The 24,023-nt window shown below is 44.8% G+C and overlaps 1 protein-coding gene across 2 annotated transcripts in view; it reads right to left on the bottom strand.

Moving 5' to 3' along the window:
• COQ8B (coenzyme Q8B) overlaps window positions 1-24,023 on the bottom strand; it is a 666,225-nt gene that overhangs the window by 292,729 nt on the left and 349,473 nt on the right. For both annotated transcript variants that reach the window (XM_069644459.1, XM_069644460.1), the window contains exon 5: window positions 7,784-7,861. In XM_069644459.1, coding sequence (XP_069500560.1) covers window positions 7,784-7,861 — 78 coding nt within the window. The remainder of the gene's footprint in view (window positions 1-7,783; window positions 7,862-24,023) is intronic.

Below are 24,023 nucleotides of genomic sequence, written 5' to 3'. Positions count from 1 at the left end.
ATCCTTAGAGGACCTCTGGATAGGGAACATGCTTGGTGACAGGGAGAGAAAAGACCTGACCAGTGAAGCCGAAGCAAGCAGGAGATGTGCAGCAGGGTATGTGAGAGAAAGCTTACTGCTGTGAATCCACCGAGAACAGAACGCCTAAAGTAGGAAAAAGGTCAGGCAGGCTGGTGGGAAGCAGAGGGCACAAAACAATTTAAACAGATACACGCCTATATCTGGAGAGACAGAAAGGGATAACAAACAAACTACAAAAGCTGGAACAAACTTTGTAAAACGTCCTATGTGGAACAGTACATGGCAGGAGAGTACATCTGGTATGGTTCAGTTGGACATTGAGTAAACCAGGGGTATAGAACCCATGCCAGCAATACACCAGTGTCTGGGACCCATACGAAATTGGACATGGCCTACAAAAGCCAAACACACAGGTCAAGGACCCATATGAAACGCACAGTCAAGGGGATGAGAGCCATAGTTGGAGAGAGCCTGAGAGAAAATAAAGGCATCTGCGACTCACACAGAGGAAACAGAAATTGAAGAGCAAGTCGAGGAGACCCCGAGATATGCCAGGGATCTGGGATTCATGTAAGAAACAAAGAGAGGTAAAAGAAGCTGAACAAAGGGGTTCAGGACCCATTCCTAAAGAAAAAGACACGTATTCGCCTTACAAGTTAAGTCTGGCAGGATAGTGCACCAGACTTGACGCTACAAGTTTTAAGTTGGAGAAAGAAACAAGGGAAAGGGTCATTCTCTGATACAAGGAAAGTCTATTTTGTGATAAGAAAGTTTACTGTTAACGCTGGCAGAAGAGCGAAACAGAGTAAACATTACGTTTGTGAACTGAAGAGAAGAGCAAGGGGAAGCGGTCTCCCCCCCCCCCGGATATTTGGAAGTTGTGTTTAAAGACCCAGTCATTGCATAGCCTTATTAAGAACTGAACACTATATCCAGAACAAGAGAAGTCTTCTTTTGGATCAAGAATACGCCCAGTTTTCCTTAGTTAGTTTAGTGTAAGGGACAGAAATAAGTTTGAAAACATGATATTGGACACTTTATATTACAAGACATCCTGCCTGCATTGGTGTTTTTGTTGAGGTAGGGCACCCCCCTGCTAGAAACAGGTCAAGATAGGTTTTTCCTTTTCTTTTCTTTGATAAAAAAGTATTTGCCAACAAACAAGCCACCACTGTGTCAGACCTTCCAATTAACATGTCGGCTTTTGTACAGCACTTAAGGGCTGATAATATTTTTTGCGAGATCGGCCCACTCGTCTCTAGCTTGAGACAACTGGAATGACAACTTTTGCTGTAACTGATGCATATTGAGTGTTGCATGAGGGATTATGTAGATACATCTTGCCTAACAGTTCAATTACTTTCCTGACTATTATCTGACAGCCAGCAAAGTAACCTAGGATTTGCACTAATAAGGCTTGCACCCTTTTTTTGAGATGAGTATACAGTGGCCAGATGTGTGTCCAGAATTGCCCCGACGAACATCTTGTTTTGACTTGGCGCAATGCTGGATTCCTTTTCGTTGATTGAAAAACCCAAATTTGTGTAGGAAATATATTGTTTTCTGTGTGCAGTTAACAGTTTTACGCTGCTCCCCGTATTAGCCAGTCATCTAAAAAGAGGTAGCCTTGAATTCCTTTGCGACAGAGATGTGCTGCCACTACTGTGATCACCTTGTTAAATACATGAGGTTCCGAGTCAATTGCACAATAAAGCACCTTGAACGAGAAATGTTTATGTTCTATTTTGAATCATAGGGGCTTTCGATGTCCTGGAAACATTGAAACGTTGCCATATAATCCCCTTTTTTGGGGTAGGGGTTGACGTCTTGTAGTGTGGTCATTCTGAATTTTTGTAGTTTGACATACTTGTTTGCTGGTTTTAAGTCTAGAATTTTTCTTTTGTCTTGTATTTTTGAGAATGACTAATTATAGAGAATACATTCCCTTGCTCCTCTGGTTTGGAGGTACTTTCTCAATGGCTCCTTTTGTTAGTAAGGTTTCAACCTCCTCTTGAAGTAACAGCAGGTGCTGTGGTGGTTGGTTTCTGCCTCTTGGTGGATGATCACATGGTTTTTGCGTTCTACAGTGGACTACAGCCACTTGTCTGCAGTTATATTTCACATGCATGGGTGCTATGTGCCCCCCTTCTTGGGAGACGAGGGAGGGAACTTGAACTGGTGAGTCACATTTTTGTGGCCGAGGCCACTCCTCTGGGAGACAGCTTCTTCCACATTTGAAAAGGCAATTACTTCCAGATGTGGCTGTATGCTGATTACCTTGGTTGCTATACCATGAGCTAGTGGTGAGTGGGTATTTGTTGCTTGAGATCCTTGGCTAGATTGTTGCATATGAAATTTCTTTTGACCTGAAAATGATCCCCTTTGCTGAAAAGGCTAGTGTGACAGTTGACTGAGACATTGGTCTTGTATTCTTTCTAGGCCTTTTCAAGCGCGTCATCGTCTGCTTTGGCAACAGTTTAGTTTCCTTGAGGGGCACATCTAGAAGTGTGGCCTGATCCCGAAACCATGCATGCCTCTTAATAACTGTGGCTTCAGCAATATGCCTGCCAGCTTTTTTCAGCAGCATCCAGGGATTTTTTTATAACCCTGTTGGCTGATTGCTTTCCCTCATTTATAACCTTACCTTTAAGGAGGTTGTCCATTTGGTCCCACTTTGCAGCCAGTTATATCTAGCAATGAGCATGGGGGCATTTGTAATTCTGGCCTGGTATGCAGAAGACTCTTCCTGAGAGCATATATGTTTTGCTCTCTTTGTCCGTCCGGTGGGAATTCAAGGGTTGAAAGAGGCGTACTGCCTGTTTTTCGAGTGGTAGAAACCCCTAAGGAATTAGGGGTAGGCTGCCCCTTAATGTACACTGGGTATGCAGGAACTGGCCTATATTTTTTCTCAACCCTCGAGTTATTTGTTTTAGTTGGCACCGGATTATTAGTAATGAATATCTAATTATTTTAGCAGCTTTTCGTTAAGGGACGTACTGGGCTACTGGCTTTTTTCCTTGCTGTATATCTTCAATAAAGTCAGTGTCGTCCTCCGACTCATTTATGTCAATGCCAAATGTTTGTGCTGCCCTATGTAATCGATCATTATATAGACACTAATCCTCCGTGGGCGAGGATATTACTGGTGCTTCTTTTATATCTGTGGATAGGACCGGGTAATCTTCGGGATCTATATCCTGATCATTTTCAATACCGTTATATTCCCCTCTGAATAGTCCTCTTGGTCTAGGAAGTCTACTTCAACCCAAGTCTCTTGTACCTTAGATTTTTTTAAAGGGGCACGTTCTGAACAAATCCTCCATTTTATCTTTACGGGGTGTTTTTCTATGAAATCCATAAAGGATGCTACATAATTTATAGTTTCTTGAAATCTTTATTTTGTTCATGTACTTGTAGAGGGCATATTTAGTTCCTTCTAAACTTACAAATCCATTCTTTTGCATTGCCTTTGATAAGACGTCTTTCCCTACAATAACTGTTTGGGATGTTGTGTGATGTTTGTGTTTGGATAATGTTGAAGGCCTCAAACCTTTCGATTTTGACTCTTCTTTTGAGGTTTGTGTTTTCTGTTCTGGTGCCAATTTAACATGGGTGTTTCGCTTTTTTATTTCGCCATCGACTCGGACAAATGTTTCAGCTGAGCATCGACCGTCTTTGATTTTGTAGTCTGAGTATGTACGCTCAAATTTGGTCGCACCTCGTTTCTCATGTTTATATATTCAGCCTTTGAGTTACTGGGAGTGGGCTCCCCAGCAAGACTCGGGATCCTCCCTTCAGAGGACCAGCTGTGGGGAAAATGTCAGTTTCCTCCATGATTGGCTCCTCTGCATCACTTTCAACGCCAACGCTTCCCTCCTCAGCTTCAAAGTATTCCACTACCATCAGTGATCTACCCGGGAAATTTGTGATGGGGCAGAATTGAGTATTCTCGTTCAGGCCGGAAGTGAGTAAGTGTGGCAAGATTTTTAGGGATTGGGGGATGTGAAGGCATTCTAATATGCCTGTTTTATTTTCAAAATTCCCTTCCCCGCACATTTCCTGCTCTCTCTACCATTTGCCTTCCAGCCTGGAGTCGAAGGCATTGGGAATATCTTCTTTGGCGGGGCCTCAAAATACAGCATGAAGATTAGGTAGCTGCAAGTAATCAGTGTTGAAGTTGCTAGTTGAACCGCTGGCTCCAATAACTCTTGAAGTATTTATTGTTATTTTAAATTCTGCGTATCTGCTTCCAACTCGATGGCAGAAAGAAAAACATCTGAAGACATCGACGAGTGAAAGAGCAAGGTTAACTCTAAATGAATCACAGAATTGCGATTATTGTCTTGCGTCACATCTACACAGAATTGTTGATTACTAGCCTGTGTCACATATAGACAGAGAAGTGCATGTTGGCTTGCGTCACATCTGGACAGAGGTGTGCATGTTGGCTTGCATCACATTCACACAAAATTGTGATTATTGCCTTGCATCACATCTAAACAGAATTGTTGATTACTAGCCTGCGTCGCATCTAGACAGAAATGTGCATGTTAGCTTGCGTCACATCCACACAGAACTGTGATTATTAGCTTGCGTCACATCTAGACAGGAATGTGAATATTAGACGTCACATCTAGAGAGAAATGTGGATATTAGACGTTACCACATCTGGATCGAATTATAGATATCATTATGCGTCCCATCTATATAGTAATGTCTATAACCAACCCAACTAATAACAAAAACTCATCCCTCTGCATACACCTCTCAAACTCTGAACGAAACACAACCATACCTCTATAGCACAACAAACTGCATGCAATTCACTATACTGCAACAAAATAAACCACACATAGCCTCGCACAAAAGCACATGAAGACTACCAACCAAAAAATACACCTAAGCTCAGCGAACGACGTAAACCGGACTGAAGCTGCCAACATCGCAGCTCTCTTGCTCTTTCTCCCGCTCTGTCCTACTAACTTACCCAACCATTTTGCCTTTCAGAGCCGCCAGAGCACCAGGGGACCAGTGCGGTGGTGACAGTGCGCAGTATAAATATCCTTTAACATTAACATGTAGAGTAGAATAGGGAGAACGTTACAGGAACGTCCCTAACAATGCTCTTTTTGAATTCAAAAACATTAAGATGTAATGCTCTGCACCAACCACTGGATGTCGGCCTATACTTAGCATGTGAATATAAGCATATTCACATGCCCCAGAAGGTTTTACTTAATTGTAGAATTCTTCACTTAATACATGTATGTCAACTGTATTGTACACAATGCTCTGTGCTCTCCTTATCATAAGCTTTGATGTTCAGTCTCCTACCATTGAGAGTTTGGTTGGACCGTATTTTAAACCTTGCAGGTCTACTAAGGTTGGCTTCTCAAAAACCTTCACCAGTAGTGATTCTGAAAAACCCTCCTCACACAAGGAATTAATGGACATATAGTATTTGGAAATCTGTATTTTGGAAAGAAAATCTAATCAGAAGAGTAAGAGGCAATCAGAGCAGAAGAGAATGTCCAATTACCAGGCTATCGGCCAACAAGTAGGTGCTCACACACTACAGAAAACAACTAAAAGTGCCACATTCACAAACTATGAAAGGAAAGGCTCTAGCACAACAATGCATTTCAAATCTAAATAAAACTCCATTACCATCGCACAAGCCATTACTGGATCAAGATTGGACTACTGTAATGTCCTCTTCTTAGGAACCTCCACAAAAAACTTGGCTAAACTACAGGTCATTCAAAATAATGCCCTACGAGCAGCCCTAGGCATCCCTAAAAGACAGCACATCACAGATGCAAGAAAAGGAGGACACTGGCTTCCTATCAAAGAGAGTTATTTTCAAAGCCCTTGCACTGACACACAAATGTATTCACCAAACCGCTCCCACCTACCTCTCTGAAAAAGTCCACCCTATCTTCACAACCAGACCTACTAGAACACCTTATGCGAACATGCTGACAGTGCCCAAATTTAAGAGAGCTCGAGATGGTTGCACCAGCTTCCCTTACCTATCAGCTACGCAATGGAACGCCTTGCCACCCGCACTCCGAGGTGAAAGCTCACACCTAGCCATCAGAAAAGCTGCCAAAACACAACTTTTCACATAACCACGCCACAGCACAGCTTTCTAACCTACACCTGCCTAAATGCATAACGTGATGTACTGTTTCACCTAAATGCATAATGTATTGTACTGTTTCTGTAACTAAGTGTAACTTCAAGTAACAGCGCCGCGATGCCTAGGGGCTGCCTCGTGCGCTATACAAATGTAAAAAAAAAAAAAAGAAATTTTCTTTTTACCTACTCCCAGACTGAAGCAGCATTACAAAGACCCCAGTCAACCTGTAATTGATTAAATGCTCCTCAGAGTATTTGCTTTTTGTTTGCGTGTTGATTATCAGCAAAATTCAACAGAACTACAATAGAAACATTCTTGTTGCCCCTATAACATGTTTTTGGCACATTGGTGGTGGAAGCTGATCATGCTGTGGCAATAACCGGATGCTTGATTTAAGAACTCTCGCCCCCTTTATTTGCAAGTCCAAGGCCCATTCAGTGTGCCTCAGGGTCACTTTTGTTGTTACCCATGCTGTTTAATCACCCACCATATGGAGCCGCTGGAAGAACGGTTAGGTTGGTTGGTTGTTTGAATCCACAAGCATGGTGATGCTACCCAATTGTACCTTTAGGTTTCCACGATGAAGGATGTTAAACATCTTGAGGGCAGCTTTAGAGGATTGATGAATGGATGGTGAGATATTATATTAAGCTTTATTCCCCCAAAATGGAGGTTTTGTTTCTTTCCATGAAACATACTACCCTGCCTACTTATCTTTGGCTGCAGGAGATGGCAAAGGAGGGGACTTTGCTCACTCTTTCCAACTCTGCCATTTCCTTGGTTTTGTTTTAAACCTCACACCCACTCCTTGGTTAAAACTGCCAGGTTGCACATATTTTCTCTTCATTCTCTTAAATCTATTATTCTGGCATCTGTCAGAGCCATTGTAGCTGGTCTCCGTAAATCCACTTTCGCTCTTCTGCGGGTGGTTATTCATGATGCTGCCAGAATAAACGTTGAAGCAAGGAGGTTCGCTAATGTCTCTGCTATTTTGACCCAACTCCAACGAGTCCCATTGAAAGCGCAGGTTAAATTCAAGAAACAGTTTATTTTCTTTAAAGACCTTCACGTGGGTTAGACAGTCTGTCTTGCCGTGAAACACACAATCTCAGGCTTTATTTTTTGTTTGTTCTGCTGAGCCAAACCCAACTTAGTCGGGAGATGCAATGTTGTTGCAACTCCTCAAAGTCTAACAATGCCTTTCCCATCTATTTGCCTCCTGTGGTGTCTCTGCTCCTACTTGTTTCTTTAATCCTTATCATTGATGATTCTGGACAACGGCAGCTACAAAAAAAAAAAAAAAAGAGTACATTTGTGGCACCTAAGAAGCCAGACTAAATACCTACCTTTGTTCAACTACTAAAAGCGTGACTGTGGAAACAATTCAGTTTCATGATTTCTCTGTAACATTTGTGATAATCTAGCCAATTATTTTGGACTATGAAATGTTTTATCACGTCTGTTTATTATGTACAGTGCTCCAATATACCTTATGGAGTTGAGGCAGTGATTTATGAAAGTTTTAAATATGTTGCCCATGATACTTGATTACACTAAGAAGTACTTTAGCACTAACAAATCATGTGACTTAGCTAATTAGTGCCCAGAAATCTATCTTACCATTTGGTGCCAAATTTCCATTGAGAGATTGTTTAGCTGCATCTGCAATTGCTCCAATCCCCAGGCTTACTGCCAAACCTGGAAAGTAAAAAAGCAACAAATTAGTAGTTCTTGCAAAGATTGGTACATGTGGGGGAAAATAGGGCACGGGTGGGGCAAAGGGAACTAATAACTAATGTATGACCTAAGAACGCAAAGTGTACCGGACATGAACAAAAGTCAGTATTACACACTCAGCTAATGCTCCAATCAAGCAAATGCAGAATTACCTTATTAGCCCAGAGTCACACAAGAAGAAATAACTGCAGTGAAAATTTGTATATAAAGAATTCTTCTCATGAACAAGGTTAAAAATAATAATAAAACAAGAGGAGTTAAGAATTGAGTTTTCGTTTGCTTCGGACCTTCTATTAAGAGGCAGAACTTCAAACAGTACGACAATGCAGACAGGCACAGAATCGGTCCAACCCCATCTCTTATCATGTGCTTTACTTTATTGATTTGTATAGCGCTGCCGCTGACCCGGAGGCTTAAGGGCGTTAGAGAACAAACAATACAAACATATAATAATAACATCCGTGGGAGGGGACCCTGCCGCTTATAAATCCAGAGACTTGGCAGATCAATTAGTTAAATAGTAACGTCTCAAGTCTTTTCCTGAAGATGGTAATTGAGGGTTCCTCTCTCGGACTCGACGGAAGGCTATTCCAAGCTGCCGAAGCACCTGCATAAAAAGCTCCTTTCGTGACCCGAGTTAGTCTGCATGCAGGAGTTTTCAATTGTGTAGAGTTGTTAGACCTCAGGTTATGCATATTGGATTTCATAACCAGTTCATCCTTCAGATACACTGGCACTGTGCTTCTCAAACACTTAAACGGCATTAGCATAAGCCGGAAGCAGATTCTTTCTTTAACCGGGAGCCAGTGCAGGCTTCTTCTCGCCTCAGATATATGGTCCTTTTGTTTCGGTCCATAATCACTCTGACTGTGTTATTTTGCACTACTTGAAGTCTATTGACTTCTGTATTTGGCAAACCAATGAGGAGACTACTACAGTAGTCGATTCTTCATCCCATCAGCGTTCTTGCTATTGTTTCCCGGCGTTCTCTTGAGATAAAAGGGCGTGCATGAGTCGGTAATTCGATATAATAAGAAGCCGACGAGACTAAGCTACTCATTTGGGCTTTCATATTCAGATTGCTATCCAGGTAAACCCCAAGGGTCTTGACCTTATTTTTGATTTGTATTGTACAGTCCTCAATCTGAAGCTGGGCATATTCAGTGAGTTTTAGCTTCAGTCCCAATTAAGATCAGCTCGGTTTTTCCTGTGTTGAGAGCGAGGCTGTTAAGACACATCCATCTATGAATTAAGCCATAAATCCTATTAATGTTACGTTCATCTTCTTCAAAGATGCCTGACAGAGGCATGACGCATTGTGTGTCGTCGAAGTAGTTGGTAAATTCGATATTGTAATATTCCAAATAATCAAGGAAAGGAGCTGTGATTATGTTATTGGGCGACAAGCAGGCCCCCTGTGGCATTCCTCGAGTAAGCTCATTAGGTCTCGCATCTGCCAAGGTGCTGCTCACCCTCCATTTATGTCACTAAGACATGATTTAACCCATTGTGCTTCTGGGGTTGCAAAACCTGCCACCTTCTCCAACCTGGCAACCAATAGTGTATGGTCGACCAGGTCGAATGCAGCAGATAGATTAAGGAGCAAGTGCATAGACGTTTCTCCCACATCCATGTGACGGAGTAGCCTGGACTTAAGGTCAAGCAACGCCGTCTCAGTTCCATGACTTTACGATTCTAAACTGAATCCACATCCAGTATGTTTATCCAGAAACATTTTAATGTTGTGACCCCTAATCATTGAGTGGTCGCTAAGCATATAAAACGATGTTATGGAGGTCGAGGGGGATGCACAAACAACTGTGCACACAACATGTGATTTCAGTCTTTAATTTTTCAGGGTGTACAAGAAAATCAAAATAGCAAATGAAAGAGTCCCCCAAGCAGTCAAGCCCAAGTCTCTGACCTCTTCATCCCAGGGTGTTGCTGCTTCTCAGCCAACTGCCTACATACATGCTTCCCAGGTTCCGGACCCAGGGCTATTTAACAAATTGGTAACACCTTCCCATTCAGGTTGCTCCATTCTGACCATTGCTTGAATCCTGTCTATGTGAGCTCTGCCAATTTTAGGTCGTACTCAATCTTCCCAAAGGCTAGGAGATGGACTTTTCACTTACATCCTCTACTTTCCTTCTTCCAGGGAGCATCACCCACACTGTTTCCTTCCCTGGTTGCTGGTAGTTCCCCTGCTGCCAAACTGCCCAACCTCCACTTTTGATAGCTCCCCACTCCCTTGTCACTCTGCTTCCTTCACTGTGTACCTTCCTCTATGACATGTAAAGCACTCTGTTGCTTCCTAACTCTATGTCCACCCTCTAAACATACAATAATAATAATCTGTCTTCTAGAGGCATCCCAGCTTTGATCTCCCTACCTGGGTCTTGTGCAGTCTCCAGTCTCTTGCACTTGCCATGGGCCAACCTAACCTCCTTGCACCTTCATGCACTTACTCTGTGTCACTCCCCCACCTATTATCACCTGTCTCAACTCCCCACTGGCTCTTCCAATATGTTACCTCCTTTTCCTCCAAACTCTGGCAATCACTTCCTTCTGATATTGCCTCCTCTTCCTGCAAACGCTCCCCACCATCTCCTTCTGATGTTACCTTTTCTTCCCCCAAACTCTCACCTCCTGTCTCCTTCTCTCTACACCAGCAACTTCAAACCCTCCTTCCTCATATCCCTCTGTCAGCCATGACCTGAAAAAACAACCCTCACCACTTTGTTGAGCTGGACGTGTTATGAAAGCTGAGCACCACTCCCCCCGTATAGGACTCTGGTTAATGATCTGAAGCCATGGTCGGCAAGTTTGGAATGTTGGGATTGGCTGAGGGTCCCACTTCCTGTGAGTCAGAATGAGGCTGAGAGGGCCAGTTTATTTTAACTCCAGCAGGTCATTTTGGAATTCAGATGTGTTTCTAGTAAACCAAGCATAGCTGTGTCTGGAACAAGCCTGTTTTGGGCTGTGACGAATCTGGAGACTTTGTCCCTTCCTCCCTAGGGGGAACCACCTCTTTGAGGCTCAGGAGGTGAGCTTGCTATGCAAAACACTCCCTAGGGTCTTGGGAAAGCGGGATGTCACTGGGAGGGACTCCGTTGCAGGGGACAAGGACAAGGACTCCCATTCCCATGGGGAACTCCCTGTGCACCAGATATTATCTGACTTCATGGGTGGCAATACCTCTATGTGCTTGGCTCAAGGTAATGATGAACTTTACACCTGTTTAACAACCTGTGGCGAATGATGCACACTGCCTCATTACAGGAATGAGGATAAGGGGCCAACGACCCTTGAGTGGAGGAGGAGAAACCACACGCAGATGGGAGGCTCCGACGTGAGTACGTCAGCAAGGGCTGGAGCTGCACTGCACAGCCGAACCGGCTGTGGCGCGGAGAGAGGCGAATGCCGAAGGGAGAAGCCACCGTCCCTGTATGGAGGTATACTGGCGCTGAACAGCCAAGGCCAACCAAAGAGAAGCTTTCCTGGAGGCACAACCACTCCAAGGACATGGTGGGCCTGAAACCTGCGAACAAACGCTGAAACAAGTGACAGAGGGAGGAGCGAGTCCTCTACTCCCAACAAGAGAGCAGGAGGGTGAGAGGCTGCCAAGACGACCAGGGTCAGAAATACGCTTGTATACAGTACAGAAAACTGGCAAGCTGGGAGGAGTGCTGCCGAATAGACACACCCTGACTGGAGTAGATCCTGCAACGTGGAAGAAATGAAGGTTGCCTAGGTCGGGGGGGGAGCAGAGAGAAGAAAGAGTGAGTGGGGAAGAAGGAAGGATTGCCCTATCCCTGTATCGGGGTCAGAAAGGCCCACAGAGAGAGTCTGAAAGAGAGGAGAGGGTTACAGGAGCCTGAGACACCCGGAGAGGATAAACCTCCAGAAGGGTCACAGAAACCCACAAGAGCTGAGAGAACCACAAGTAGAAGAGAGGGGTTACTGATACCCAGAGAGCAAAGTGAAGCACTGAGACAAAGAAACCTAAGGGATCCAGAGGGGCCCAATTATCCAAACAATGAACAAATACGAAGGAAGCCTAGAGGCTTCCAACGTCTGAACCAAGAGTTGAAAGAACCACATAGAAAAGGGCATTGCCGATACCCCCAGAAGTATAAGAGAAAGAAGAGGGTTGCAGAGACATGAGAAACCCAAACAGAATAATCCTCCCAACAAGTCAATGGGGCCCCGAGAACTAAGGGAACCAGGTTGAAAGAGGAGATGCTAGTATTCCAGAGAAATACCAATGGAGATTTTGGGCTGGGGGAACCCAACAGAGTCACAGGGATGAATATGCAAAGTAAAGTGCCAAGACATTGCATTGCGTGGGGGCAGCATGGAGGTACCCCCGCCTCAGATCAGAAGGCATAGAGATATAAAGGAGACATTGGGACATAGGAACCCAAAAGTTGCTACCGGGACCCATAAACAAATTTAAGAACAGATTGGGGGGGGGAAACAGAGACACCCAAAACCTGAATCTAGCGGGAAGTGAACAATGCAAGTGTTGGAGAGGGATCCGGGAAATATCCCTCCAGCTAAAGAACTTTGGTCATTTTTGTTTTTTCTTTTGTTGTTGAAACTTGAGGAACATTGATAAACTGCCTGTGAAATAAGGAAAACTGTTCAATTTGAAGACATTCCTGGAACCACTGGGCAATATTCTAGCATCCAACACTAAGTGCAGGGCACTCAATCTAATTTTCTTTTATTTTTGTCTAAGTGGCCAGTTAGTTGATAGGTTTGGACGAGCACTATTTTTCTTTTGACTATTGAGGAGCACCTTAATTTAGTTTAATAGGAAGGCAACTCCCCTTTAGCAATAGGGTTACTGATGTGTTTTACTTTTAAGTAGAATAAAGTTACTTGAAACATATGTCCTCTGGTCCGAACCCTTCTTCTGGTTTGCCACAGAGCCCGGGGTAAGTTAAGGGAACTGGATAGGGTAAACACTATGCTCCAGTAGTGTTTAGCAGGATCCTGCATATTTGCAGACTCACAAACTTTGCACGCTTGTCCAAGGCCCAGTGCAGGCCCACAAACCTTGCAGTATGCAAAAAAGGAGGGATTGCAGGTTCCTAGGTTCGAGGGGTCTTATCCAGCAACTCTTTATGATCGGCTATAACAGTCTATCTTCAATGAAGAAACCTTCATCTAAGATCTGCACAGCAGAGAAACCCCAGGCCTAACTCCTCTACATTGAATGACCACTATTTATACAGCCGAGCTACTGGACCTGCAGCATTTGCTACCAGGTAGCTGCACCATACCACAGCATCAGATCGCCTTTTCTATCCGACCCAGCAACATCTCTGCTAACTTTAATGACTGTCTTCCTGCATGGAACAGTCCTTTTCTTCACAGGAATCAACATTACTTAACCAGACCTGCTTTTGACAGTGGTGACCTGTACATTCCTAAATGATTACTTAACTTTTTGAGAGCTTGCAGATTGCTTTCCTTGTAACCGTGAGCTCTTGCTGATTACTTTTACACCGACGTATTGAATTCTATGGAAGAGGTTTTTTCCCTTTAGAATAACACTGACTTTTGAACATCCCAATCCTAAACTGGACAACCTTGGTGCGAGGAGGCACGGGATGACCATGATCTCTCCAGGTGGCACTAACACGCTAGACAAACTCACTCAAGACCTAAGCTACTCATCTGTATTACTGCATTTGCAATGTTTTGCACAGTAAACAGATAGATATCTTTTGAGTAAAATACTGGTAGAACTTTCCCGCACTGTATGTTATAAAGCGTTTACTGTACCTTTAACCACCCAACTCCACTCCTGAGAATTTATCCTTGGCTGCTCTGCCATATTTATCACTTGGAGAGTCAAGTGGACATGAGGGAAAACCTGGAGGCTATTTGTGGGTCGACTCCTCTCACACCGTCAACACAGGGGAAGAGAGAAATCCTCCCACCACTCATCTAACACCTTATTTTAATTTATAACCTTTATGTAATGCCCAAACCCAAGAGTATCACTGTGTTGGTACAGTAACAACATGGTTAAAACAGTGGAGCAGAAGGTACAATTAGTGGTAATAGAAAAAGTTAAAAGAAACATTATTCATATTTGTAAAAAAGCCAGGTTTTAATACTTTCTTGAAGGTGGCATAGGAACGCTTGTCTCTGATATTAGGGGGTAGTGTTCCAAGGAGCAGGGGCAGGACGGTGAAACTAACACCCCTAGCTCTAGCTTTTTGAAAGCAAGGAGTGACAAGAGTGATACTACTGGCGGATTGAAGTGGATGTGAATAAAGCTCTTGCTCAAGTAGCAGGGAGTAGCATTGTAGAGGCAGCAATGTGCCAAAATTAAGGTTTTAAACTCAATGCAGGCTATAATGGGTAGCCAATGGGCTTTACATCTGGAAGCAGTAATGTGGTTGGTGCGGCACAGGCCCAGTGCAGCCCGAAGTGCTTTATTTTGGAGCAGTTGAAGTTTTGTCAGGTTAGTTGCTGAGGTGCCCGTGAGGAGCACATTACAATAGTCAAGTTTGTTGATGATAATAGCTCTTGCCAGTGTGAGGTAGTTTGAGGATGACAAGAACTGTCTCCTCAGGGAGATGAGCTTTGAAGTGTAGGCTGTGGAGGAGGCCAAAGCGTTGATGTGCTTTGCCATGGTCAATTCATCATCCAAATAGACCCCGAAGGTTTTGACTAGTTTGAGAACTGGGGTGACAGTACCATCATTCGAGAAGGAGCAGTAGGCTGTACAAGTTTGTTAAGGCAAGACGGGGATCCCACAATAAGTAATTCTGTCTTATTTAAATAGAGATTGTGATTGGCCATCCAATTTTGGATAGTGCAGTAAATCCTGTTGCTGATGAAGATGTCCTCGAAAACGGCAGCTAGTGAAGGTAAGAAGATTTGGGTATCATCAACACAGTTGGTATATGAGATATCAAGAGAGTCAAGGATGTCAAATAGTGGCTTAGTGTAAGTATTATGAAGAGTGGTAGAGAGACAAGAACCTTGGGGGACACCCGAGGGGACAGAGATGGGGTCGGCAGCAGAATTTCCAATGAAGATTCCAGAGGTGTCTTCACCAAAGAATGACTTGAACCAGGTGATGGCTTCTGCAGAGAAAACAAAGTATGAGGCTAGATGTTGTAGTCAACCAAACCAAACGCTACTGGAAAGTCAAGGCGAAGGAGCATAGATGTTGTCAAGCTGCATTTTCAGGTCGAGCAAAGCTGTTTCAGTGCTGTGTATTGGTCAAAAACCAGATTGTCTAACTCCTACGAGATGGTGGGATTCTAAGAACGATTGGGCTTGCGTGTAGACAAAGCAATCTAGGATTTTGAGTAAAAATGGTACGGTGGTGATGGGTCGATAGTTGGTGGGTGTGAAGGATCGAGGGAGGTTTATGAGAGGGGAGATCCACATGGATTTGATGCTGCTGCGGACAGTGCTCGCCATGAAGGAAGCGTTCACAAACTCAGTGATCATGGGGGACAAGGTTGTCGCACAGAGCTTGATTATGTGAGCTGGGCAGGAGTCTCCCTTACAGCTAGAGGGCTTGAGCACTTGGATCGTCTCCAGGAACATCAGTGGAGAGACTTGGGAGAAGGCGAATTGAGTGATGAGTATGTGGTTGGGGTGCTCAGGTGGTAGCAGGGTGTCCAGTGGAGTAGATTTGGTCGCTGTTTTAGTTGTTTTGGTAGTGATTTTATTACATAGAGAATCAATGTTATTGGCGAGTGCATTTTGAATGGTGGTACACCATTCTTTATCAGATCTAGTATGGACATTGGATAGGACAGGGGTTTCCAGCTCTCTTACAGAGATCAATTCCTTAGAATTAGAGCTAGCATTAGTCATTCTGGTGTCAGACGAGTTGGCTTTTAGGGAAATGACTGCTGTCTTGTAGCACTTGATGGCAGAAGCAAGGTTTAGGGCGTTTAGTTGGGTGGGGTGTTTTTTATGCAGAGAACCATAAGTTGGGATTTGGGAATTTTGGATTTGAGAGGTGCATGTTGGTCCATGGTGCGGAGGAGGCATGGAAGGTGGACGTTAGCTAGGTCATCTGGGCTTTTGTTAGCCCCTAGAGTAGGTGCAAATAATACGGAGAGATTGGGCTTCAGTAACTCATGTGTGGGTTTACGTGTATTGAGAACCAAGATCAGTTTGGAAGATGGGGCTGTGGTGGGGAGAGATTAGAATGCGAAAGAACAAATTCCATGAGGAAGTGGTCAGACCAGGCTACGGGGGAGATGGTGGCGATGTCAATGGTAGCATAAGTGGTGAGAATCCAATCTAGGATGCGTCCTTTCACATGAGTAGGGGATGCGACTGGTTGCGTGAAGTTCATCTCCTGAAGAGATTGGGCGAGTCGGGCGGCTTTATAATTGCTGGGACCATTGAAACCAAGATTGAGGTCAGCAAGGATGATACATTTCATGGCAGGCTTGATAAGTGGGGAGAGAAGTAGGGGGATGTCGGACTCTGGTAGAGAGGCAGAGTTGGGCGGTCGATCTACGAGAAGGAAGTTGTAGGTAGTTTGGGGGTTGATGGTGAGTTTCAGGAGGAGTGTTTTGTACCATACCAGTTGGGGTTTATAAATAGTCTGATGAAGAGGGAAGATTTAGCAATGACACCCCCTCCCCACCCCCGGGAGCATGTGCGGGCATCAGGAGGGATGAAAGTGATAGGAATGGTCATGATGCACTGTGGAGCCAAGATTCAGAGATGGCAAGCAAGTCAAGATTGAGATAAAGGAGTAGATCATGAATGTCAATGGCATGAGTGCCGAGAGAACGTGCATTAATCAACACGCACTTGAGTGAAATAATCTGGTTGTTAGGAGATAGGGAGGAGGGTGGCAGGGGGTGCGTTCAGCAAAGGGGAAGACGTGTCGGAATGAGAAGGGTTGGTGCAGGAGGTGAGTTTAGAATATCTAGCTGCTCCTGAGATGGGTTAGGAGGAGCCAAACTCTGCAAGAGGTTTGAGAAAGGTTCTGGAGCACAGTCTCATTAGGCGTTTATTGCCCTGGCACGGGCGGGTAAGCTAGGAGGAGCCTATGGGCTGACACAATGCAAGTGAAGGGACAGTAGAGGAAGTGCTCCTACAGGTAGGGGGGAGGTGAAGTGACAATGGTGGAGGTTCCATAATCAAGATAAAAGGCAAAGGACTGGTTGAGTGAGGATCACTGTGGTCAAACCAATTGGGGAGGAAGAGGGTCGGTTTGGGAGGGCTAGTGAGATGGGCCACAGTGTTAGCATAGAGCCTATTAGTATTCCTTGGCAAGGGGCAAACCATAGACGGTGTTGCGTGAGAGAATGACATGCATTTGGCGACCAGCTGGACAGGGTGGGCCGATGGCAAGAAGGGACTGGGTGGTGGTAAGGAACAATAAAGTGTGCGAGTGATAGCAGTGGAAGTCGGCAGTAGGAGACAATTGCAATACAAATGCATAAATGAGCAAGGCAACAGTAGGCATTTGCGACGGTGTGGCGCCGAAACAGCAGAGTTGTTAGTGAGAGGCCTTTGTGATGGGTTGGCTCCTCCTGCCGGCACAAGGACATGTCTCAGGTGTAGGCAGAATTGGCCAATCATATGGCTCAAGTATGGGGGGCCTAGCAATGTACCTTGATGCATGAAAATGAAGCTGCAGGCTCTGTGATGGCAGAGGCCATTGTCGAATGGATATTACTGCCATTGGCGTAGCGGTGCATCACAGAACCTCGCTGTTGTAGTATCTTGCTTGTATTGTGCTCCACAACTCACCCACCAATGGTTCAGACCACATTATTGTGCTCTCTTCACTTCAGCTCAAATCCATGTTCACACAACTTCACTCTTGCTAATTTTAGGGAGGGGCTTTGTGTGTTATTCATCATACTGTTCCAGAAGAGGCGCTTCAGTCCACTCAAGCCTGACAATGAGTAAATGTGCCATGGCTTGCAAACAGCAGTATGATACTGCTTTTGTATTAAGCAATCTCTCCAAGAACCCTTTGCTGGTTTGAGGGTAAAATAATTACTCTTAAGTTTCCAAATGGTCTGAGAATTATTTTGGCCTGAATACACCAACACATGCTCATCCATATGAGACTTGCATACCACTGGCGGACTGATTATCTAAAACTGTCCCGACAACCTGCTAATCCTCAAAACATGCCCTTGTTTTGTACACTCTATGTTGTCTTTGTTAAAATACTTGCCAACCAAGCAAGACTTTTTTTTCTTTTTTTCTCTCTCTCTCTCTAAGTCAAGGGGGACATCTGTCCCTGGCAAGGATGAAGCTGCACATTTACATTGCCGCCTGTCTCTGTCCTGATACCTATAAACCTCCGTACAGGCCAGTTCTCTTGTTCTACTTTTCAGATGGTTCCTGTGAAACTACATTGACCACCAGGCACAAGATTCTTCAGACCTGTGGGATGGATAATGGCTCCCAGGAAGGAGCAATTTCCAGAGAGAAACTGCAATGCATCTACAGGCAATGGACAAGGACATGGTCTGGAATGGGAGGAACAGACTGGTTACCCAATTGGGACTGGACTAGGCTTCTGCATTCAGGAGCTGAATGGGAGACCAAACACTCAACCCACAGATCTCAGACTGGCTATAGGGGAGCAACGTGGTGGCAGAGCTGAAACCAGCAGGACTGCCCAGCATTCGGGGAGATTAGGAAACCCTCCTTAAAATCTTTATAGCCAAGGACTTACTTGATCCAGGAGGGGACCAGATGACACATGACAACAGTGACATCATGGACTGCGTGGCAAATATGGAGGATGAAAAAGGGGCAGTGCTAAATGTCTTTTTGAACATTTCATTGGGAAGGCCCTATGCACAAGGGGATTAATCAGACAGAGTGATGCAGGGAAACTGTGGACTCGGGTAATCAATGGGAGCAGAGGGTAGATTCTAGCCAGAGGTGTGAAGGCTATAAAAAGCCAGCAGAGTCAGTTGAAAGTGAGAGGTGTGTGGGTGATGTCAGAGAGGAGGTGAAGGAGTACCAAAAGACCAGTGAGGAGTGTGAAGTGGCTGGCGGACCTTGGAGAGAGAAAGTAAGATATTGGAGCTGAGATATGGGTAACAATTGGGGGTGAGTGGGTGAGTGGTTGAAGCTAATTTTGGTTGGAGAGATGAGGAGACTGGTTAAGAGTAGGGGAGAGAGGAGAAGGAGGGAGATGCAGGTCGGTGAAGGGGAGCGGGAGCAGAGGCAGGGTAGTGTGGGGAGGAGTGAGATCTGGAAGGAAGTCGATAAGATCAGGAGGGAGCTGGAGAGTGGAGACAGGAGAAGGAAGACAGGATGACAAGAACAGGAGCCGAAGTGTAGTGAGCAGAACGATCAGGAGGGAGCTGGAGAGTAGAAACAGGAGGAGGGGGGAAAGAAAGATAAGATCAAGAGATGAAGTACAGAGAGGAGAGGGATCAGGAGGGAACTAAGGAGAGAGGGATAGATGGAGCGATCGAGAGAGAGAGGGAGAGAGAGAAGGAAGGAGAAGACCATAAGAAATAGTGTGTGAAGGAAAGGGAGAGAGAGAAGACCAAGCGACAGAGTGTGGAGAGAGAAAGGAGATAGGCGTAGGGCGGGGAGCGCAAGGAAAAGGTTGAGAGACCGCTATCTGAAGGAAAAGCACACCAGGGCAATCAGACTACTCTGCTACGTCACCTAGGAAGTCTCGGAGGGAGTGGGAGATCAGGCCACTGCCTAAAGACCTTCCCTAGAACAGAGCACAAGATGTGCACTCACCACTAGCCATTGGTTAGTGATAATTGACTTTTGGTGAGTAAGAAATGGTGTGCTGTGTGCAACTGTAGAATTGAGGTGTTGAGTGACTTTTTAAAGTTGGCTAATAGCTTGCAATTTGAAGGCTTTACCCCTGCCCTAGAACAGGGATAGACCAGATAGTAGGGGTACCCATGTTCTAGTATGTTGGCACTGCAATAAGATCTCTTGGAGTAGGCAGACGTGGCTGGGAGGTGGGTGGTGGGAGCCCACCCAAAGGTTGAGGGAAAGGAGTACAGGGACCTCACCTACATGGCAAGCCCCAATTGCCTATTTTGTAACACCATTTTTGTAATGAAAAGTGAAAACGTATTGGATTTGTCTGGTCACTCATTAGCACCTTGTTACAGTTAACTCTAACTACCCCATCTACTCTCACTTCTTCCACTCTCTCCTCACTTATACTGTAGTGTCTTCTGTCTCCCCTCCTCTCTTTCTTCCTCTCTCCTTCCTCTCTATCCATCAGCAAGCCTTCCCCCATCTTCACCATCTCCACTCACCCTTGCCTACCTTTTCACCAGGCACACATACCACAACACAATGCAATACACTTACTACAATACTCTCCTATACTGCACATATCACAACACATAACACGCAATCATACATACATAGCATGCATGTACCATACCATACAATTAACTTACCAGCTCACACAGAGCATCATGCATGTACGGCCCTACATGGATTTAAGGCACATAATATAACACATAAGGACCATACCATGGCACACAGCACCATAAACCACAATGGACATATGATAATGCCCACTCCACACAACAAACATACCAAAAACAACGCAAACCCACGTACTTTAATGCACATGCACATAATTCACACCCAGCACAATACACATACCACAATAAAAACCAGATTACGCACATAACATACTGCATACCCCATTAAACCATGTAAACTGCCACAGTGCCAAACACACACCAGAGCAAACCCAAATGTAGATTAAGATGTACACACACACACACACACACACACACACACACACACACACACCCACCCCCCCTCATTCATTTGGACTGAAGGTAGTCGGAGGGTCACAAGGTTTTTGGTTAAATGACAGAGTCTGCCCCTCAGTAAAGCACATACTGGTAAGTGATAACTAGCATCATTAGGTTTCCGATCACCTTCATGGGCAGTCTCTCACCTATCATCAAATATAATAAAAGTGGCAGTGACAATTTAGGAAATAAGCGATTACACAAGAAGATCATCAGTGCCACAAGGTTGTGTAAATGGCAACGGTGTGCTATACAAGTCACACCTGTCTTTACCTAACTACCAGCAAAGATGGTAAAAGTGTTCATTACACTAAGGTCGAGATTATTCATAAAAGGTTAAAGAGCATTTGACCCAACACTGATCACTGATGTCGAACACAGTCAAATTTCCCATAGATTTAGAAGCAGTGCCATGAAATGCTGCCTTCTTATCTTTGTCTTTCATTTCATACAATTTTCACATTTAAAATAAAACATATTACAGATTTCAAGATGATCAGAACTGTTGTAGCCCGAGTCTACTTAAAGTTTAGGCCTGGCAGCTCCTTGCATTTGCAGGGTCCAATCATCTGTGTGCTCCCGACCAATCCTTACCGTTTGCCTTCCATTATTTAAGCGTGCATGTAGGTAGGTAAATCGAGCAAAGTATTCTGTAATTTCCAACTGAAAGGAGATGCTTTTTTCTCCTGCATAATTTCCATAGATGCATTTTCAAAGTTAGTGGGGGTCATAAATGTTAATTAAAACTATATTAGTGTGAAGGTAGACTAGTTTAACTACTTGCACCATAGAGGATGATCCCAGCAGTTCACTTGGATGGCAAGGCAGGCACACTGAAATTAAAAGTCCTCCTTTAGGTCATCCAATGGGACCTTTTGTGGCCAAAATCTGCAGGGTTTGCCTACGAACAAGTAGACACTGTTCGGTCAACCAAGTTTCTTGTAGTGCTATTATCGAGAGAAAAAAGGCTCATATGTGCCAGTAAGACAACCTCATTGGGCAAGTGGGAGGACCCTCAAGTATTCCACGAGGAAAGTATATTAATGTCATTGTGACATTGACAAAAATTGGGATTTGAAAACAGCCATTGCCAGTAACCTTCTTCGGTCCCACACTTCTTGCTACACATATCTTGAGTGGGGATTTCAAGACTGCACATTTCTAGAGTGGTTCTTTTTTCCCTTACGTCGCATTTACATTTATTAGTATTACTATTACCTTCAGCATTGGATATCGAAGGGTTATTTCTTAGTGCTGCATCTATATTTTGGGAGGCAATAGATGCCCCCCTTTTTATCAAAGTTCTTACAACCTTGTGTTGAAGTAACAGGTAGAATGTTCCTAGTTTTAGATTGAGTCATTTTCACAATCTTATGTGTATATCCCAGTCTATTTAGCTCATTTTTGTATTTGAGTATGTATTCCAGAGTCGCCTCAGATGTAAATCGGATGCTATAGGCTCAATTTCATCTACAATCTTAATGTCATCAGAGGTAATGACTCTTAGAGCTGCTACCGAGTGTAGAATATTTAAGATTGCTCCTCTATTCAGTGGTGGTGAATGGTCTACTAAAGATACAGGTTGCAATTGTAGTTCACTCAACTCGGTTATTAGCAAGTAGCTCACTAGCTTCAGTTCTATTATATCTCGATGTTTTTGCGGCCCAAATCTCAAGTAATTTAGATGGTTTGTTACCTCCTATTTGTTTTGCAGTACTCGTAGCAGGTCTTTCATTCACCAGCTTTTTGTTGGTATCCAAAGGGGTTGCAGCGGATGTTCCAGAGGGTATACCACAATCACTGCCCACACAGCATACAACATCAACCATGTCACTCTGGGGTGGATCATTGCAACACATTTATCGTTCGTCTCATGTGGTATCGGTACATTAACCAAAGGGACATTGACATTAGGTAAATCTGGGCAGACAATATTTCCTTTCAGTTTTCTCAGTTACAACACATGCATTTTTTTTTTAATTTTTTTATTCGTTTTCAAAAAGAAGTAACAGGAAAATCAGCAGACATATATGAACCCGAAAAGTAACATTGACACAACACTTATAGAACTAAACCCTCCCACCCTAAACCCCACCCCCAGTGGTACAGCACCCAAACCGCCTCATCCCATTCCCCTCCCCCCCTGTGCCCTACTTAACAGCACAAGTCCAATAGTTTAAGTCTCTGCGGGCACCATTGTGCTCTAAAGTCTCCTCTCAGGAATTCCAGAGTCTCCCCCCAGTCCGCATAGAAAGACCCCAGTTTGTTTTCCGCCGCATAGGAGGCCCACTCCAGCGCGACTATATCCCAGAGCTTTCTGAGCCACTCCTGTTCAGTCGGGACCACGGGCCCCTTCCACTTTTGTGCGATGAGGGACAAGGCCGCCAAAATGAATATCGCCGATGCTTTGCTGCAGCCGCGTCCTGCCTCATCCGCCCCCTCCCCGTCCCCTAACCCGCCTCTCCCCAGCAATATCTCTCGCGGGTTTCGGAGGACTCCTCCTCCCAAAGCCTGAGCGGACGCCTTCATAAGATCGTCCCAGAATGGCTGAATAACGGGGCAATCCCACCAAATATGTGAGGCCGTGCCAACCTCCCCACACCCTCTCCAGCATTCCCCCGAGACCGCAGGGTTCATAGCATGAAGACGGGCCGGAGTGTAATGCCATCCCACCAAGCATTTGTACCACACCTCCCGAACCTGAGTGGCCTTCGCAAGCCTAGGGATCCGCGCCCATAATTTCTCCCAATCAGCTTGCCCCATGCGTACCCCTGCGACCTTTTCCCAATTTGCCATATATGCCCAGTTGGTACACGGTTTACCTCTCTCGAGTTGTTTGTAAAGATCGGAGATCAGCCCCTTAGTATCCTCATGGGTTGTTAGGAATCTTTCAAAGAGGGTTAGATCTCTAATCGCCGCTTGCTTCATAGTCAGAGACATCACCCAATGCCCAATTTGAAAATACCGATGTCGCTCACTTTCCCCCAAACCAAACTCTTCTTTACATTCCACAAATGTTTTCACAGTAAACATATCCCTCAGGGTCCTACACCCCCCTTCCTCCCAAGCCAAGAAAGCTCCCCTCTCCATCCCAGGAGTAAAGTCCCCATTTCGGAAGATAGGGGTAAATGGCGAGGGAAACGTTGTAATCCCCCATTTTAACACCGACCGATCCCAGGATTCAGCTACACTCTTCGTGATGTCGCTTAGATAAATATGGGCGGGTCGTAACCGTCGCGGGAGCCAGAGGACCTCCCCCAAATGGTGCCCAGCCACCGCCCTGTCCATCCTCACCCAATGTTTCCTGTACTCATCCGAGAACCACTCCCTAA

Source organism: Ambystoma mexicanum, chromosome 2p, assembly GCF_040938575.1.
Source record: "Ambystoma mexicanum isolate Mex_15411 chromosome 2p, UKY_AmexF1_1, whole genome shotgun sequence".
Taxonomy (NCBI): Eukaryota; Metazoa; Chordata; class Amphibia; order Caudata; family Ambystomatidae; genus Ambystoma; species Ambystoma mexicanum.
Note: the sequence above shows the minus strand (reverse complement) of the source record. Positions and strands in the feature narration are given on the sequence as shown.